The sequence below is a fragment of the Gambusia affinis genome, linkage group LG03 (assembly GCF_019740435.1).
Source record: "Gambusia affinis linkage group LG03, SWU_Gaff_1.0, whole genome shotgun sequence".
Taxonomy (NCBI): Eukaryota; Metazoa; Chordata; class Actinopteri; order Cyprinodontiformes; family Poeciliidae; genus Gambusia; species Gambusia affinis.
In genome coordinates, this window is record NC_057870.1 from 6,479,786 (window position 1) to 6,500,002 (window position 20,217).

General features: G+C 42.1%; 1 protein-coding gene across 10 annotated transcripts in view; it reads right to left on the bottom strand.

Annotated features, from left to right (window-relative positions):
- Positions 1-20,217, bottom strand: part of fbrsl1 (fibrosin-like 1) — a 348,347-nt gene that overhangs the window by 15,737 nt on the left and 312,393 nt on the right. For all 10 annotated transcript variants that reach the window (XM_044112685.1, XM_044112683.1, XM_044112688.1 and 7 more), the window contains 2 exons: positions 4,771-5,191; positions 3,170-3,429 (listed from right to left, as the gene is read on the bottom strand). In XM_044112685.1, the coding sequence (XP_043968620.1) occupies positions 3,170-3,429; positions 4,771-5,191 (681 nt within the window). The remainder of the gene's footprint in view (positions 1-3,169; positions 3,430-4,770; positions 5,192-20,217) is intronic.

The window sequence follows — 20,217 nt, forward strand, 5'->3', positions numbered from 1 at the left end:
TGAATAGAGTTCAGAAATCAGTATTTGGTTGATTTCCAATGAGGTTTTATTGATAAAATCCTCATTGATAACCATGAGGTTTTCAATGGGGTTCAGTGCAGTGGACTCTTCAGTTTTTTTTCCAGAGCTGTTTGTTTAGCCGTTTTGTGAACAGGTTTGTTCAAGAACACATCAGTCAGAACGGGGTGGAAAAGTTGTGAGAAAGTTTAGAGACTGTGTAGTTTATAGAGCAATATTCCGAGAAAGCTAATCAGAAAAGAAGCTAATGCTGTTTGCCACAAATCGTTTAGAGGAGCTGCAAAAATGGAGGAAGAAGGTGTTCTGGTCCAATGAGAACAACATTAAATTTAACGGTAAATACCCTGTAGACACCTTCTTACTTAGATCAAAGGACCCCCAGTTTCCAATATAAAAATCTCTGGCAAGGCTTTAAAACTGATGCACGCTGATGCTTTCCGTCCAATCTGACCAAAACCTTGATGTTCTGCAAATAGCAACGGGCAACAATGTAAGTCTTGAGATGGGGTAAACTGCGATAGAGGTGCAACTCAAGAGACTTGGAGCTGAATTTTCAGCAAAAAGTGGTTTTACAAGTAACGACTGAGGAGGGGTGGGGTTGGAGGGGAAAAGGCTACAAATGCACACCCAGCCTTTCAGATTTTCTTTGTAAAAGCCTTGTACCATTTTCCTTCCACTTCAAAGTCCTAATAGAAATTTGTGGTTGTAGCGTGACGAAACGTGACAAAGACCAAAGGGTGGGAATACTTTTGCAAGGCAATATATATATATAATTTGTATTTTTTGGGAGCGATTCACCCATCATCACTGGAGACTTCATTTGTTTATTTCACAAATTTGTGCCCCACATGTCTGTTTTGTTGTTTGTTTGTTTTTTTGGTAAAAGTGATAGTCTGTATGGAGTTTTAAAAGGATGCAAATCAGACGGTTTTGGCAGGATTTTTGAGAGAGCACCATGATTCACTTGAAGCAGCGCTCTCGCTAATTTCTAAAGTCTCCAGCTGGGATGGCGGTCGAGTCGTTTTTCAATGCTTTCGTAACTGTGACCCTATGACCCTTCTTCCAATGCAAAAACATGTAAAAATACAATCCATCTACTGGTGATGCGCCACCAAACCAATGTTTACAACACGTTTATGATGCTAAATAGTACCTAAGAAGGAATCCTGGATGCTTAAGGGTGATTATGTGGAATCATTTGGTGTGTGTTTCTGGTTGAAAGTCTCGACTAAGCTTGTTGACGTTAGCATTACTGACCTTAAAGATGGCTGCAGGCCTTCAGGGAAGATAATTAGGTGCCATACTCTTACTTTCTACCAGTGTTTCTACTTCATAAACTTCAACATATCATTTTCAAAATAGATTTATTTTCCTGTCCCCACTGTGAGGACTGTGGGAAACCAATTATAATTGCTAAAAACTGGAGAGAATACTGAAAGCAATGTAAACCAAATGCAAAGTGTGCTCCAGATAAACACCAGCGGCTATGAGTAGGACCTTGTGCCCTGACGAAACGGCCTCTTTAGATAAACTCACTGATGGGGGAGATAAACAGTGGCTTCTGGTAGATTTTAGCTACTTACAAAATCCACACAAATCATTTCAGTAGTGGGGAAAAAAATTAAAGTAATAATAAACAAGTACTTACCAGAGGGGTCCACAATACATTACTTTGTTTTCAGCCCAATAAAACAAACTTATTGATTGTCGGCTGAACGTCCTGCTCTTCCGTAGTGTAATACAGGCAGGTTTAGGGAAAATGAACATGAAATCTTCTGTATGCTATTGAAAAATTTGAACTTTCTTTTTAAAAACTAAAAGTAAAATCAGGACACTACATCTGCAGTGCCTTGCAATTTTATTAATATTGCTTCCACTATAAATTCCACTCATTTCACAACCACAAACCTCAAGGTATTTTATGAGGACTTAAACACAAAGTGAAGCACAATACTGGGGAAGGAAAACAAAGTTATAACTTTTTTTTTTAAAACAAATTACAATTTTAAAAGTATTCAACCCTTTTGAGTCAATACTTTAAACAACTTTTCAGAATAACTTCAGCTGTTGGTTTGCAGTCCTATATTCTCGATTGGATTTAGGCCAGAACTTTGACTAAATTGTTGTGACACATAAATATAACTACTTTTTAAAACCTTATGCATAGAAAAATTATATTTATAAGCCATAATGAATCATACATGTATAAATTAGTTTATAAACCCACAAACTATCTTATAGTGCTTAAAAGAGAAGTATTATGTTTTCCAGCCACATAGTGCCATTTTAAAGCATGATTGAGTAACAACTTCAGTTGTTGTAAAGATGCTATTCATACCAAAAATGACTTAAAAGAAATTTGACTTTGTTATTTAACACCTTGAAATTGGGCTTCTGTCTCTTTAAGAAATTTCTGCTCTCTCTAAGACCCCGCCTTCAGGAAGTCACCACAGCATTGCTCCTCTATTAACCATTTAACATTTTTAACAGTGTTGCATGAAAGATGTAGCTCCTGTACAACATATATTTTGTGTAACAGGTATGTTTGTGAAAGAAAGGTGTGAATTAGAAACTTAGATATGAATAAAAGAAAATGAGATGAAAGGGAATTACTTCAGAGATCATCTGGGGATGTAGTTTGTCGCAGTAGTTTTGTTTTTTTTAAGAACGGGTGTTTTGGGGAGTTTTAGTAGTGAAGGCATCTGATTCGTACTCCAATTTGGAAGGCGGCCGTAATGCACCAAAAAGTTGTTTACCAACTGCCATAAAAAAAAAGAAGAAGAAGAAGAAGCTCCTATAATGAGCTCAGCAAATGTGCAGGTGTTTGCTAATTATTGCTATCTAGTCTGAAGGAGCTGAGCAAGGAAGTCAGCTAAAGGATTTCTTAAACATGCACGGAAGAATCAAGGTAACACTCCAGGTATGTTTTTGATTAGGAACCAACACTATAACATGTTATAGTATATAACCCAGTTATCTGTTACTTTGTGTCACATAAAGTACCAATAAAATAAAGTGAAGCTTGTGGTTGTAATCTGAGAGAATGCGAAATAAACGTTATGGGACAAATTAACATTTTTTGGCTGCAATTACATAAGTTTGGCAGATAAGAAGTCGCAGTGAACCAAGCATGTGAGGTGTGTGGCTTTACCTGGGTAGGGGGTGCCAGCGGGGTGTCCAGGCACCACTAAACTGTTGGTCGGTAAGGTCGGCGGTGGCGGCAGTGTGGCTGGGGTTGCAAACATGGCCGAATGGCGATGGGCTGGACTCCGTAGGGAGGAATAGTGCGAGGTAGAGAGGTTTGCTATGGACAGAGGCAAGGCAGGGGCTGAGGACGGGAGCCCGCTGAGGTGGTGGTGAGGGGATGGGGGCAAGTGCTGCTTGGCGAGACCCAGCGGACTGCTCCTGTGGCTGGAGAGTCAACAGGAAAGGTAATGATTATTTACAGCAATAGCAAACGCAGTCTGTTCTGAATGGACAGGGTGCAACAGGAAGCAGTGAACTCAGCAGTAAAACTCAATAGCAAAACAGCAAATCGCCCAGCAGCTTTGGTCATCTCCTGAGGTGGAGCAGAGCAAACGAGAGAAATCAATAATTGCATAATTTAGAAGCGTCTCTTGGTTAATTTTAAGTTAATTTTGTTACCAACATAAGTAGTACATTACATTTTGAAAGATAAACACAAAAGTTCGTGTCTCAACAAATCTCAGGTTGCCATCTTAATCTGTTCACTGGAATGGAGAAGACCATTTTAAAAGGCTTTACTTACTGAATTTGTCATTTGCATGTTGCTTGTTACTGATTAGTTAATTGTTGTATTCTTGTATTGACTGACAACATTTTGTTGTTAAGTCATTCTAACCTTGTTTGCATAACCTTTGTTTGCTTTTCACAACACTAATTACTCATTGTCTAGGGACAACAGATGAAGAATAGCCTTTTGGCTAATTCTAGCACATTTACTAAAATGTTAATTATTGTACATTGTCCCTACCAAATACATGAAATTAAAATAAAGTTTAGACTGTTAACATCAGAAAAAGACGAGCAGGGGTTTGAAACCACGGAAGGAAAGATCTAAGTAGTTGTTTTCTGTCAAAACTATATATTTATGTTCATGCTAGGCTACAAAAAGTGCTCCAAGTATAATTTGAAGTGACAGTATTTGAAGTTATTTTTGAAAATATGAAATTGTAAAACATTTTTCTAAATTAAATGTTCATCTCAATGGACCTCAGGAGTTTGGCTACATTATTCAATGTAGCCAAACTACCAGAAGTAACGCTAAATGGTTATTTAGCATTACTTCTTAAGGCTAAATAACCATTTCCATGGTTATTCAGTACAAACATGCTAAGAAAAACGTATCTTTAGGCATTGTAAGGCTAAATTGTAGTTTCAAAATTATTTAACATTTAGTCTTTTTTATGATTGAGTATAAACTCTAATACTCGCTGGAACTGGGAAATTGAGATACATCTGACCTTGGCTGCTTGGAATTAACAAATAAGGCAAGTGAGAATTCGAGCAAGACCAGATTTTGAGACCAGAAATCATATCAGGTCTGAAGGGGTTAAAAGTTATGATCTGTTCTATGTACAGTATGTATGTTTATGAGTGTGCTTGTGCAGGTTTGTGAGTTTGTCATATACCTGCAGTGTTTCCACTCTAAATTCTCACCGAGAATTTATTTTTATTTTTAATTTCTTTTATGGCTGTACCACCAAAGGCGACGATAACTCTTTAAATTACCTGATGTCGTGGAGGCTGTTGTACTGCAGAGGGTGGTGCAGCTGGTGGCTGATCACCGGCCGGGCGTGGTGAGGCGGGGGCGGGAGCACACGGGGCTCCGGGTGTGAGTGCGGATGAAGGAGGTGAGGCGGGGCGTGGGGCGGGGCCTTCAGCAGGGGCGGGGTAGGGACAGGGGGCGGAGGCTGCTGCTCCTTCTTAACGCTGAGGGGCGGCGGGGTAAGAAGGCGTAAGCCCCGAGGCTCAGGGGGGGCTGCCGCCGCTGCGAGCGCCGGGGAGCCCGTCGGTGCCGAAGCCGGGGTGGGGCTGGGCACGGGCGGCGCAAAGGGCACCTCAGTGTTGCTCTGCTCTTGGCTACGCTGGAGTCCTGACACTTTGGCGGAGCCACAAGTCTTGGACACGGAGTTCTCATTCGCTGGCACACCTGAGGAAGAAATGACCAAAAATAATCAACATCAACATTCAAATTGAACTCAAGTGATTTTAAGTCAAGTTTATTTGAAAAGCACATTTCAGCAACAAGGCAGTCCATCTTGGTTTACGCACCATGAAAATATAAAGGGACTAATTATGAAACAAGCAATAAATGCTACATTTTGTCAAACACCACCATCAAGCAAACACACATCAAATATGTGGATCAATGTTCCAGTTGTTATTCATCAAAGGCAGCCAAATGTTTTTAGCCTTGATTTGTACATTCAACAGCTTGCAGCGAAATGAGTAAGGATTTCTCATCACAATAAACTTTCAGCTCCACTTGCTATCTTCTGCAGGACCCTCTTGTCTGCCATATTGCAACTATACACTCAACGGCCTCTATATCAGGTCAGATTGTTCCTTTGCTTGGTAACAGAAGAAATCAGCCAATCACACGGCATCAACCGAATCTCTTACGTTAGAGGCAAAAGAAGTAAGAAGTGACTTTGAACATGGCATACCAGACAGGTTGATTCATAACCGTCTCTCAAAGACGACAATTTTCCAGAGAGCAGAAGTTGTGTGGATGAAAGAAAAAAAACACTTTTCAGAACTCAAGGAAGAATGGCTGTACTGTTCTAGACGTGACGGGAAGGTATCAGCTGCTACCGTCGTTACATACAGCAAGGTGATGCATCGTGTCACAAAGCTCAAATCAGATCAGAGTAGTGTCTGTGGCATGTGATCAAACTGGATATCTGCATCATGGACGTGCAGCCAAGAAGTCTGGAGAAGCTGCATGATGCTATCGGTCATTACTGGCTAAATGTTCCTGGTACTTCTGAAAGCAAAACAGGAATCCAACCCAGAACTAAAAAGGTGCACTTAATACAGTGGCAGGTGAGTGTACAAGTTTTAACTGAGCAGAAAAATTAACCTGCATTATTAAAAGATTCCAATAGTCACAAAAGAGTTTTCCAGCTGTGCGTAGCTAAATAAATTATAGCTAATCAATGAGTCTCCATGATGGAGTAAAAAGGACGCCGCTCTCCTCCTTCCCAGCATCGCTCCAGTGTCCTCTGAGCAAGGTTCCCCTTGTTTCCTCTCCCTGGGTTCCATTAAGTGTTTAATCAGGTCATTTTCATGCTTGACTATAATCAGATGATCCAATTTCTTCCTGCGATCAAGTCAGTATGAATAAATCACAGCTAATTAAAGTTAAATGTCAGCGCCCATTCAGGGCTTTGCTGAGCACACAATCTGGCATGAAATAATTATGTTTCAATTGTGCTGTAAAGAGAGATGGTGGTCCCTCTGTCACCGAGTCACTACATCCTGGCTCTCTTGTTCAGTCTGCAGATTTCTTTGAAAGCACAGGAGAACCCAACGGACTCGGCCAAACTCTCTTCATTAGGGTTTTTTTTTTTTTTTTTTTTTTTTTTTAAAATGGCAGATGCTCTTGTCACCAACATTCCCCCTAAATTACTTTTGGTACTCTTGTTTCTGAAAGTTAATGGCCATAATTAAGTGTTTTTGTGGCAGGTACATTAGGGGTGCATTCACACTAGCTCTGTTTGGTCAGCTTTAATCAAACTCTAGTTCATTTGCCTAGAAAGTCCGGTTTGTTTGGGGAGGAGTGAGTGCGCAATGTAACTCTGATGTGAACCTGAAAAGCAAACTCTGGTCCGCCTAAAAACCTTGTTCTCAGTTCGGTTCAAGTGAGTTCTGGTGCGGTTCGAAAGCGTATGTGAATGCCAAGCGGGCTGGGGACTGCTCCAAAAGCGGGAAGCGGACTATAGCGCAGAGCATTCTGGGTAAATACAACCAAAACAAACTTGTATGTCTGGTGCTAGAGGGAGAAATTGCTTGTGGTCTTTTGCCAAGGACAAAAAAAAAAATCCTATAGCTCCTCAAATCTGACGCCACTCAAATTTTCGTTCACATTTCAAGAAGAAAGAAGTTCTGCTCACTGGCTGTGTTTCAATTGACCATATAATTGCGCAATTTAACATTTCAGAAACAAATCTGCTTAAAGCCAATTACAAAAAAAACTAGACTTTCTATAAGATGTCTTGCCACTAGGACGGGTTGGTTTTATGGCCGTATCGAAATTGGTTTATTTAGCAAAATTGCAATGAAAACACTTTTTTGGCATCACATAAAATACACATCAACAACTGGATGTTACTACTGGTGCGTAACACACAGAAGAAGATGACAGGAAGCAGTGGGAGAATCATGGCACACACGGTTTTTAAATGACATCATGTAGACAAAAATTATGCAATTGTGATTTTAATCACATTTGGTATTTGATAGAAACAACGTAAAAACAGAATTGTTTTTTTTTTTTTTCAAAATTAGCGGAATATTGACAGTTTTGCAGACATTTGCAAAAAGGAAGCACTATTATTTTCTTCCTGTCATTCCCTTCATTGGTTCGAGGTGCAGCGCGACAGGCGAGGGGCTAAACAGGTTCCTCAATGGATTTGGTTCGTTTGGCAGAGTGCAGTGTGAAAACAAACCGCAGCAGCTGGAAATGCAACAAATGTTGCAACTTTTTGTCCTCAATCGAACCAAGTCTATCAGACTACCAGGTGTGGAACCACCTAGAATGGGTCAAAAATAATCAGCATCCTAAAGCATTTATCGCAATCTCCTAGAGGACTAGAATGCTGGATCTTTCTTGTTTCATTAAGAGAGACTGTCTGCTTCCTCAACAGTCAAATGAAAAGCAGAACGGACCTCTAGGAGTTTGATGAAATGGCGACGTTACTTCTCAAGCTCTAGAGCTAATCAAAGCTGCGGCTGGTAGGGTTCATGCTAAAGCACGGGGAGATCACATGCGCCGAGACATCAAAGACAGAAGGTATTCACATATGCATGTCGACAATGGAAGCGAAAAAGACAGTCCAGTGATGAGAACAGTCTTTTTAATCTACAACTAAGATGCAGCGCTACTTCAGTCAAAGCCTTACTCGTGTTTCAATTAAAAAAGCTCCATGGGCATTCTTGGCGGTTTAAAAAAAAAAAAAAGAAGAAGAGAGAGAAAAAGAGGAAGAAGGAGAAGAAAAAAGCCAAGAGCAGGGAGCTGCTGTCAAGCCAGTAAAACTCGACATGGAGCAGACTAATGGAATATCCAGTCCCCATTAACAGGCTGCTTAATCTTTCAAGGATCCAAACACCCATAAAAAGGCCAATAAAAAGGCAGGGCAGAGCTTTTATTTTTTTTTATTTGTTGAGCTCCCCCTGCCCTTCGCCCCAGCATTTATTAGTGAACTGGGGCTAGCTAAGATGTCACGATTTTCAAATGAATTCTGGAGCCCAGGCGTATATAGACCTCCCAATTTATAGAGGTTTGGGACTTGGATTAAACTGTCAGCCTGTTTTTTTTTTTTTTGTTGCTGCAAGCAAGCAAGAAGCCAAAAAAAAAAAACAGAAGAAGAAGAAGAGGAAAAAGGAAGACTCGAGGCAACGACAGAGAGACAAGCATTCACACACAAACCACAAATATCCAGTCGAAATGTCGCCGCCGGGTGATGTTGCCTTGGCAACCGGTTCTCTTCTCAGACACAATGCGAGGCGAACGAGCCTGAAAAATGTCTCAGTACAACCGCCATGAGATGGAAGGGGGCTTCTCATATTAATGCCGCTGCGCCAGGGCCACAGCGAGTGCCAGGTTATCTTAATGATGATGCTAATGGGCTCTAATGGAGGCTGGGAGGTATCGGCGCAGACCCCTCATTAAAATCGCTGCAAAAAGCTCGCGCGCACGGACATATGAATACAACAAAAGACGGACACCGGTGTTTTCACTCTTGGCACAGGCAGACGCAAACAAATTAAGCCCATACATCTTCATTTTATCGGAACACATCAGAAAGCGAAAAAGGAGACAACAATTGACCAAACAAAGCAAAACAATGGATCCCTGAAATTGTCTGTGTGCTTCTGAACGGATGATGGCATCAACAGGGTTTTCTGGTGCCTGACAGTCTGAGTAGAGAAGTGTGTAATTGCTACTACTACAACAGAGAGATTTAAAATACCCTTACTTTTTAATTTTAACTTAATACCATCTTTCTCCTTTCAGCTGCTATTTCAGTATATCAACCCATCCTGTTTCTTCAAAAACATAAAACCGAATGAGCTTGTTTTACACTTCACTGGCACCGTTTGATTAGCTGCCAGGTCAGAAACGACAAATCTGATGTTTTTCTACATCAATAAGGACAAAATACTTAAGTTTGTGCTGAGTATAACAACACCCTTCAGTGTGGGTGTTGTAGCTGGGGTAAGGAGTGCGTCATTGAGGCATTTAAAAAAAATACAGCTAAAAATAGCAGAAAAGCTGCAATAAGCTTCCAGAAAACTGTAACTTTCATAAGATATGCCACACGCTCACACGGAAGTCCTATTTTTCGATTTTCCTATCAGAAAAAACAACAACACCCTCTGAAGTTGGAATGACGACTGGAAAAGACGGAGCTCCTGAAACAACACCAAATTTAGTATCCAACATGGCTGCCAGGCATATTTAATCAAATAAAGGGAGCTCAGATAAGATCATTTTTTTGTATTTGTGATGGACTGAGTCTTTCCAAAACCAGCAAAGGGCTGTTTAATATCCATTTGTGAGAATATTCATTTTGCATTTTAATGCATAAAGTGGAGAGAAACAACAATATTGTCGTGGAGCTATAGCATCGTAAAAATGATTCCTGCTAGAACTCGAATGCTGTGGAACTCCAGTGTGATGCTCAACGTTGGAGTTCATGTTATAAATGTGTTGACAATCTATTTAATGTCTCACTATTAAGGTAATGATTAAATTTACACACTTATACACTTTGGTTAGAGCTAACCACTAATAGCTCTGCTCATGCTAATACCTATATGCATCTTAAATCTTCAGTCTGTATAATGATGTCTAGTGAAAAATTAATAAATGACTCTCTTTCACAAACCGTAGTGTGTGAAAGAGAGCTTTTTGGGATGCAGGTGGATGAAGGTGCTAGTTATTTTTACATAAGTTTGCAGGAAAAGATTGAATCTAGATATGATGCATAGAACCGAGATTATTTTACAGTATTTTCAATGAAAAGCACTGACACGCAGTAACTCTGTGATTTTTTGAAGGATAACCGATTGTTTTAACCAGAAAGATTTTATCGTTAAAACAGTTACATTTTCAATTCATCCATAAAGTAGAAAAACGTATTGTATTGATAATTAGATGTTTTGAAGACAAATTAGAATCAGGTAAAGGCAAGAGCTTTAAAAACAAACAAACAAACAAAAAAAAAAAAAAAACTAACGGAAACTTGCCACAAACTCTCTCATCTTAACTCAGGATTCATCCACTTTCAGCTTGTCTTGTTTTTCTTTTTTCTTGTCTGGACATAAAACAAGCGCTGCCTTCAATCTCCTGCTGAGAAAGACAGTAGGAGATCCACAGGAAGTCCTGTGTAACAAATGCCTTACGAGTGTGTGTATGAAAAAAAAATAAATGGTGTCGAAAAATCCTGCCTGCAGACCTGAGCAGATGGTGTTAGTGAGTCAGGCAGGTTGGAGGGCAGCCCAGTGGTGGGGCAGAAGGGGCGGAGGGGTGGATCCCCCTCTCCTGTTAGCTGGGTTAGCACACTGGAGCTGGTGGGGGGCAGGGACTTTCCCAAGGGGGTGTTGGCAGGTCTGCTTACCAGCTGACATCTCATCCCAGTATTGATTTTTTTTTTTTTTATCGTTGCACTCGTGGCTTTCTCATTGAGTGGAGGTTGGATAGAGACTTGCAGTGGGGCCACGTGCCTTGGTTTACAGTGCTACGACTCTGCATGTCGGGAAGGGGGGGGCAGAGAGGGGCCGAGGTGGCAGATGGACAACAAGCTGCAGAGATTTGCTGGTTATGACTGATGTGTCCACGCGGGGAATCCGGGGTGAAGAAAGCGTCGCTGCACAGCTGTTCTCGCCTTCGTCCTCCTTCACATTTGACCCCGTTTGTCCCTGTGGAACATCTGGAGAGCCGGTGCTGATCTGATCCTATAGGGGACTTTGCGCCAGATGGTCCAGCATGGCACGGTCTGAAACGGTTTGACTCTGAACTGTACAAGGATAGGTTAATTACGATCATCTAGAGGAAGCACTGCTTCACCTTTTGACTCGAAAAGAACAGTGGAGCTTTGTTGGGAAATCCCAAAGAGCTGCTATTAAAAGTTGCCATGATAAATTTTACTGGACGATAAATTACTGCAGTAAATGATGATATTTCATTTTGACCCCGTTTGCAAATAACATAACAATAATATTAAACTTTGAAATGCCTTGCTGCTGAAATGTGCTACACAAATAAAAAATTGATTTGATTTGATTAATGGCTTACTAATGCATGTATGCACTCAAAGGAAAAACTAACATTTCTAAGGAACATTTATCAATGGAACTGGGAAACATTTTAAATATCCAAAATAATCAAACAAAATCACTAAAACAACAATAATTAAAATTGATTATTAAGTTTCAGTAACCAAAAGTGAATGTCAAAAAAAAAAAAAAAAAAAAAAAAAAAAGAAATCACCTTCAGCTTAGACAGGGAAAACAGGCAAAAGGGGCAGGTAGCCAAAGTAACTACTGAAATGTTTCTCAAAATGCCGAGTTTTCAATGACATTAAAGAGAAACATCTCTTTAACGATGGTTGTCCACTGGAAACTATGGAACACAAATCAAAAGCAATATATATTGTGATAGGCATGCGATCAAAATGTGAATACATAATATATCTGATGGAATACTCAATCATTTCACCAAAGTTCAATCCAGAACCGCAAAGCATTCTGGGAGATGTACATAGAAGAAAGGATTTATTCATTCAATCTTTCATGGCCAGCAGTGGCATCAACTAACTCTCTCACTGTCTGGTTACATAGCAACAAGTTGTGGTTAGCTAGCAACAACCTGTTGAGTAACTTGCACAGCAGCATAAAGTGAAAACTGGGGGGAAAATAGGAAACTTCCCCAGTTTGGCAATATTTCAGATATTTAAAGCAAAAACTCTAATGTACAATTATCAATATCGACTGATATGAAACGCTTAAATTGTGATCCGTTTATCAGCCATATCATCCAGCCTTAATCACGCTCATTTTTATTCACCAAGAGATTAATTGATTTACTGTGGCAGGCTTAGAGACAACCGCTCCAGAGAACATTCAGCTCCCAGCTAACGCCCTCAGTAAACTAATGCCACGCATGCAAATCGCAGCGTCACTTAAATTACCTGCTCACTGCTAACACCAGAGCCGAGCGCACACAACAACCAGGAAAACAGAACCTGTATGCAAAAAACCTCTTTAAGATTAGATACGAGAATATGCAAATTCTCTCCCTGCCGGGGGGATGCTGTAGTATAAAAGAAGCTTAAGGCGGCTGGGTGTTCTCATTTCCTAAGCAAACACTGCGGTTCACTCCCTTCACGGCTTTGCCAAAGCATAAACAGTTGGGGCACTGACAAATGACATGAACAGAGGTATTTAAATAAAGCAACATATCTGCGTAAAGATGTCGGAGGACGCATGAGGTGTGTGGGAATGTGGTCTGATCTTGATCCGACTCCCACCGGTTTCGGGTGACAACATATTCCCCGGCTCTTGACAGTCGGGCTCACGGTGATTTGGTTTTTGTTCCTCTCTGAGACGAGCAGCCCGCTCAGAGCCAAAGCTTAGCTCACGAGTGAGCAACTGTGGAAGATGGCTGGAGCAGATCCTGGCAGCACTGTGCAAACCACAGGCTTGCCAATCAACACTCCATGGCCATGAGGTATTCAGTCATCAAAAAAAAAAAAAAAAAAGAGAAAAAAAAATAGGCAGGGTGATTTCAAATAAACGATTTCGCATGAGACGACCAGAAGGGCTGAGCCGTGTTGAATCATTGCGCCAATAATAAAATCACAGGAGATATTCACACCGGCCTGCTTCCCCCCCCCATCACGCTATGTAATCTGCTTCTAGCGTCTCCAAGCTGGTGAAGAGGGGAGCCAAGGCGATGTTTTCGCAAATCACTCAGAGATGTTAAACGGGGGGAGTGGGCAAAAGCGAGAAGCTGGCCAAGACAGCTGAAGAGTGGGGACAGCTGGCACGTTTCAATTATTCCTCTCTGTCTCTGTGCTTCGGCTCACAAAAGGAGTTGATGGCACAAGAATGAGGATGGGTGTTAAGCTGCAACACGTTTACAGTAGACGCTCAGGCATAAATCAAGGAGCCTAATGTTCGTTTCAGAGAGCTGGCAGCTCAAGCTGCGGGATGAAGAAGTTTTTCTTTTTTTCGCTGTGCAGATCGGATCCCGGCTCAAACCCGGGCCATATGGCGCGAGGCGTATATGCCAGTCACTCCTTGTGGCACATATGCTATTGTTGTAGAAGGGAGGCAACTTGCAGGAAGCGTAGCTTTAAATTGGTGAGAGACAAGTGAGAGAGGGAGAACGGCTGAGAACAAGCTTTTAAAGAAGGCGCGGGGAGGGGAGGGTGAATTATGTAAGATTGACTCTTTTGAGTTTTTTTTTTATCATGCTATAATGTTGTTCTCTCGTAAAAAGTACGCCTGGAGTGTTGCTTTGATTGATTCACACAAGTCAGAGAAATCATTGAATCTCCCATGGCAACCATTCACAGGTGCCCAAACACTTGCTCTGTTGACAAAACTCTCAGCAGAGCTCTTCTTTGGAGCTCCAAGTTTCTGCTTCACACAACACCCCTCCCCCACTCCCACTCTGCTCCCACAGACTAGCGGCAGCAGCAGTTAAACACCTGCTGGAACTGGAACATCCGGTGCTTCTGTGTACAACCATGAGAGCGGCCGGCACAATATGGGACATTTACGGGAAAACAACAATATGGGAGCACTGCGGGAAAAGGGGGGTAAAAAAAACGATAAGAAAACAGGAGACTTGACAGGTATGGCCTCATCACCGTCTCAAGGCGTCTTATGAAAGGACGCTGGGTTCCAGCAAACTTGTGGCAACAACACACTTTGATGCGTAACTCAACTAATTTCTTACCATTAACACACATTGGAAAGGTTATGCTCCAGAAGGTGAAATAAGTAACAACTAAACTGATGGAGGCATCAGGCAACACTAACGCAGTTTTGCCTTCAGAATAAGAAGCACCCAACACGTGTAGGCCTGTAAGTCAACCTTAACCCTAACCCCACGCCTTCTGCAATGCCAGCTTCATCTTTGAAAGCTCACATGTGGGACATGACTGGCTTGATTAGTGACTCATGAATCACCAGAGGCAGCTCAGAGAGGGGTTTCCCCTTTATGACGGAACGGCTCTGAGAAAGAAGCTTCTGCCTCTTTGGGTCCTTTTATGTCGTACACAGGCTCCCAAACTGCAGTTAAACCGCCATTAACCTCTGACAGTAACACGCTGCAGACAAACAAGACGCCTCCACTCACACACATCCTTCCTGCAGTATCCACGAGAGCCCACGCCTTGACCCCCCCATCCCAAAGCAGAGCTCTGGGACAGCCATCAGTCACAGCTTCTTATGACCGCAGCTGGGTCGTCTGAGGTCAGTGCTGCTGGGTTCCACCAAATAAAAAGGGCGGACATCTTGGGACTTCCCAGAGAAAAGCTCGCGACTAATGGCCCTTCCGACAGCAGCCCACCCTGCCGGCCTGGAATTTGACCCCTTTTCGCCGCCGGTGACCCCTAACCAGAACCGGTGACCCTTTGTACTCCGAGGCCGCCGCGGACAGAACACCAACACGAAGGAAAACAGAGGGGAGTTTGCAGACGAATCCGGCATTGAAAAGAACATCCTCCAGGAGTTATTTGTGCAATGCTTGCAGGCACTAGCCTTATCATTTCATTAATTAGCATGACATGCCTGCCTGATGGACTTGAACGCCGCTGCAGCAGCTGTCTCAATTGATTACAGCGGCAGCCGTGGCGCCGCAATTATCGAGGTGACTGGAGACACCGCCTGCCACTTCTAATAAAGGACTTAACTCCTGCTTCCCACATCACAGCGCAGCGGTGGGAGGACGGCGGCAGCCTCCCAGCGTCTCCCGTACCTTTAAGACCTTTTCAGAGTCTCTCCACGGGCTTCTGTGAAGCTCAGTGTGGGCCGCAGATCTTGAGCAGCATGTCAGCTTTACTTAAGCTTGCAGAACGCCTCAACAGTATCAGCTTGGTGCCCCACAGGAAAGCATCCTCCATTAGCCCACCAGCTGGCTCGCAAGCCGAAGAGAGGGAGGAAAAAAGGGAGATAGAAATAAAAGGGTGATGGGGTGGAGGGGGGGGGGGGGGGGTTAAGAAACACAAAGACGGGGCCGCTTTCACCGGGAAGCTTCAAGTCTGAGCAGGGATGCGGGGCGGGAGTGGTCGACGGCGCAAACAGAGGCGCAGCTTTCCACCCTTGTTTCATGTATAAACACGCGAGAAGCCCACATGCCTCTAAGTGGATATAATATTATCTTTCAGTGCCGTACTGATTACTTCTCAATGGGATGGAAATGGTTGAGTGAAAATCCTTCAACAAATCTTAAGTGGCGTGGCAGTGGGCTGAAAGAGCCTGTGTGTTTTTCTTTTCCTCCCTCCTCCATCTCAATTTTCACTATCCAGAGCTCAAAGCAAGGCAACAATTGGAAGCTGACAGCTCCCGACCGTTCACCATACCTCACTGACTGTTTTGACATTTGCAGCCGTCAAAGCTAAGTGCAACGAGACGGAGGGGCCGGGGGAGTGGACAAACATCTCCACCGCCAACATATCGCATTTCGTCAAGTGATTTTCCAGCGACTTAAAGTGTTGTCTGAGATGTGCTCCCGCTATTTCCTGATCTAAAACAAACGAACTAAGCTAAAGGTACTGATGTACCTGCCAGGTGGGGGTACAGGTGGTAATAATCCCATCATCAACGTGTGCCCGAGAGCTACAACCCCCCTCAGCCGCTACATTTCTTTTTCTTGTCGCGTTTCCGCGTCGAAGCACGTTGCTATTATAAGACAGGGCTTCTGGTCTTCGCTACGTTGATGGAAGATTGCGTCCACTTTTCTAATCTTTCAAGACTCCATCAGTGCAGCAGGCCTTTAATTGTACATTACATCATGCCTCAGGCGTTTCAGACTGTGTGCGCCTTCTGAATAAAACCACATAATCAGTTACAGTAGGATAAAGTCGAGCCAAGATTACTTATGCACCACTTAAAAAAAAAAACAGCAAGCGCCGGCTAAATGGAAAAAAAAAAAAATGAATAGAAACCGAAATAAATAGAATAAAATACATTCAAATAGAGTGAAATAACCACTTACGCACTTAAATGATTTTAAAGGAACTGTAATGTGAACAGGCAGCCTTCGCAGCGATGATAAAACGGGAGTAAAATGCTCCTGCAGAGAGTTAAAAACTGTGCAGCAGTAATTCTCACAAGCCGACGACAAGAGGCAGAACAACTAGCTACCAATTATCCATTTTACGCAGCCGCTCTCGACAATCTTTAATTGTAATAAGGACGTGGATTTCTGTATTAACGCCATCTTTTAACAGGATACTTGATTATTTTAGCCAGTTGTCTCAGATGAAAAACAGCTACTTTCACAACAATATCTAGTGTCTATTTTAAAACCAAAGTTCATTACAGTTGGTAAGTGGATTGCAACATGTATAGAAGAATGCATAACTAGCATGCCCTCAACCTAAGTCTTGATTATTTCTAAATGAACCTCAATAGAAAATAAATGTTCATGTGACTGAAATTATCTGTAACATCTTAGCAGACTACTTCTCAAACGCTAGAGTCCCACTGTGTCTCAGGAGATTTCAACACAAGTTTCACATATCAGTAAGGAGAACGTGAAAACATTAGTGCAGAATGTGCCTAATAATGCAAACAAGGATCCTGCAGCAGAGCTGCTTCTGGGCTTTAATTAGGCTTCCAGCAGCTGTTGATGACGAGACCAGATCTACCATCATTTCCCCTTCATGTCAAAATTATTTATGAACTACAAGCTTTTTTTTTTCCTTTCTCCCATCAGAGCTTGGCGTACTTGAAAGGGAAGTCTTTTAGGAACTGTTGCTAAAGTCCTTTTTTTTTCCTTTCATTTAGGGGAAGGTTGGGTGAGGGGTATTGAAAACTAACATCTCAGAGCTGACGACACACTTAAGAGGACTGAACTGAAGCAGTTTGAAAAGCAGAACTTGGAAAACACACGCCAACGCCTTTCGTCTCCCAGCTGCAGTTAACCTCGGCACTGCAGGAAGGGTGACAAGTGGAGGTATCGGATTTGCAAACGTGCAGTCCTTCACTGACACTCATTCATCATTCTAAATGAGAGAGAGAGAGAGAGACTGAAAAAAGTAGTAAAGTGACCCAGACATGGGTGGGAGGATTGCAGAGGAATAAGGAGAGGGCTGGCTAAAGATTTGTGTTAAATAAACTAATGGAGACAAGGCCTGAGTCCTGACCCGTGTGGCTGCTCCTACCACACACACACACACACACACACGCCCACACACACAGAAATCTCCGAGTCTGGTTTTCTCGAGGCACGATGGACAAGGGACATTAACAAACAGCCTTCACATCTGCAGAGCTGCCACATTTCACTATCGCGTTCCAAGCGCTGCAAGAGAAGAAAAGATTTGTTTGGAGTGTGAAAGCTGCATGACAGTTTGGGGAAATGTGTGAACGTGAGTATGTGTGTAAGGATGGAGGGGGTGTGTGGGGTGTACATTGACCATAATTGGACTCTGTAACGATACAAATCGCTAGCAAGATAAAACAAACTACACCGGGGGGGAAAAAAAAAAAAAAAGCAAACAAGAGCCCTCCTCCTCCCCCTCTTCCAAAAAAAAAGTGACAAACAAGCCTGGGTGGCACAAAAGAAAAATCAAACACTCTAAAGTAAACACAATTTCTCCGTACGGCTCAAAACACTTCAGACTGCAAGGGGTGATGACAATGCTAAAGTAGTTGGAGGGAATTTAAAATCAGTCCAATGTGTTCGACTGTTTCCACAAAGAGAGAGAGGGAGAGAGAAACTCTGACCCTCATGAAACCGTGGAGATTTTACGGCCTCCTCTCTCCTTTTAGCAGCCAGTTCTTACATTAAAGCAAGCAGCTTGGAGCTAAGTGTTGGGAGTGTCGCACTAGAGAGAGGGTTTTAAGCACTATACAGTAGCAAGACCCAGATGGCTCATCGCGCCTGAAAAACATGTATGCTGTAGCCGAGCTACACAGGCACCTGCTGCCAGGATTGGGTGCTGCTAATACAGCACATGAGATGCCCCGAGCACTTTAGCACTTGCTCCGGACATAACGGCTGACGGGTCAATAAATGTATCATTAGCGCTAGCAATAGCCGCTCATTGATTTCTGTTTTTCTTCATCTCAAAATGTGGCAATTTGTCACGGTGTTACACAAACTTAAAAAACAAGAAAGTGTATAAAACTTTAGAAGGGAAACCGAAAGTTAGGTATATATTTTTAGCAAAATTGAGATGCTCTACATGAAGTCAGAGGAAGAAGAGAGATGCAAGGAGCTATTTAAAAGGAAACCTTGTTAGACAGGCGCTTCATTCAGAGCGAGAGAGAGGATGGAACATGGAGGAAATGCTGGCAGCCCTTTGGAAATCTCAGAGTTACTTTAGGGGTCTATGTTCTCTACTTAATGGTCAACATTCATCATTGCTGTTTAATAATGCTAGCGCTGCTAACAAGCATAGCCTGGTAAAAACAAGCTCCTTATTCTACCCCTTACTTCGTCTAAAGCAGGGGTCTCAAACTCCAGTCCTGGAGGGCCGCTGTCCTGCAACTTTTAGATGTGCCTCTGCTGCACCTGAGTAGAATAATTAGCTCATTAAGGCTCTGGAGATCTGATCTACACAAGGTGGAGGTAATTAAGCCATTTCATTCCAGTGTTTTGTACCTGTGGCACATCTAAAAACCGCAGGACAGCGGCCCTCGAGGATTGGAGTTTGAGACCCCTGGTCTAAAGGGTCTGGACCCTCAGCTATTGAGAAATGATTGCTTCATGGACTCTGCTGAAGTTTTAAGTGACTGGATCTGATTTGAACAAATTGCTAACATTTTTGAAGCATGTAATGTCGCAGTTCAATGAAGCTTATCAGAAATTGTGTGCACTGTAAAGAACCCTGTGGAGAGTAAGGTAACTATCTCTTTGACAGCAATAAGATGTCTTATACATTCCTCTTGGTCCAACTTGAATTACTCAATATTAGTACGTGTGTCCAACACAGACTGAATGGTATCGTTCACTTCCTCTGCTCCCATTACCAAAGAACAACCCTATACAGGCAGTCTACAATTGTAAAACATCAACAACAACAAAATAAAAATAAAAAAAATCAATGCCATCGTTCACAAGTCCTCCTTCTATTTGCTGATTGGCCCGGTTGAAATTTACTTCAATGGGATAAATCCAGGACAGAGATGTGACTGGAGATGAGAATCGAGTCAAATTGCATAGGAAAGCATTGGCTAACTACGTAAGCAAACATGTACAAGTTAGCTTGTATGGTTAGCAGGCTAACTGTAGAAGCTTCCTTACAATACAAGTTAGAGATCTTGCTTAGCTACTGATAGAGCTTGTTTGGATATAGAAAAGCTATATACAAAGCTTGTCCTTTATACACATATACTTAGAAGCTTGTGGCCATTAATATAGGACACACACAAGCTAACTTGTATAGGACATTAGACACTAAAGAATGATAACTCAATAATCCTTATGTTTTATTTTAAAAAGCAACTGCTCTCTCACACTGGAGTGTGATATTGCCTTGCCTATATAAATATAATATAATATAAATAATCTGTGCCCAATCACGACTGGAAGGTTTGGTGAAAAAAAAAAAATTTACATTCCATCCTTACACCTTCTTTTATTGAAGTTTAAGAAAAAACCTGAAAAGTAAGGCTGAAGCTTTCAAAAAACAGAGATTAGAAACAAATCTTCCTGATTACTGCACAGATTACTGATTTAAAATTCTAAACCTTTTACATTCATAAATA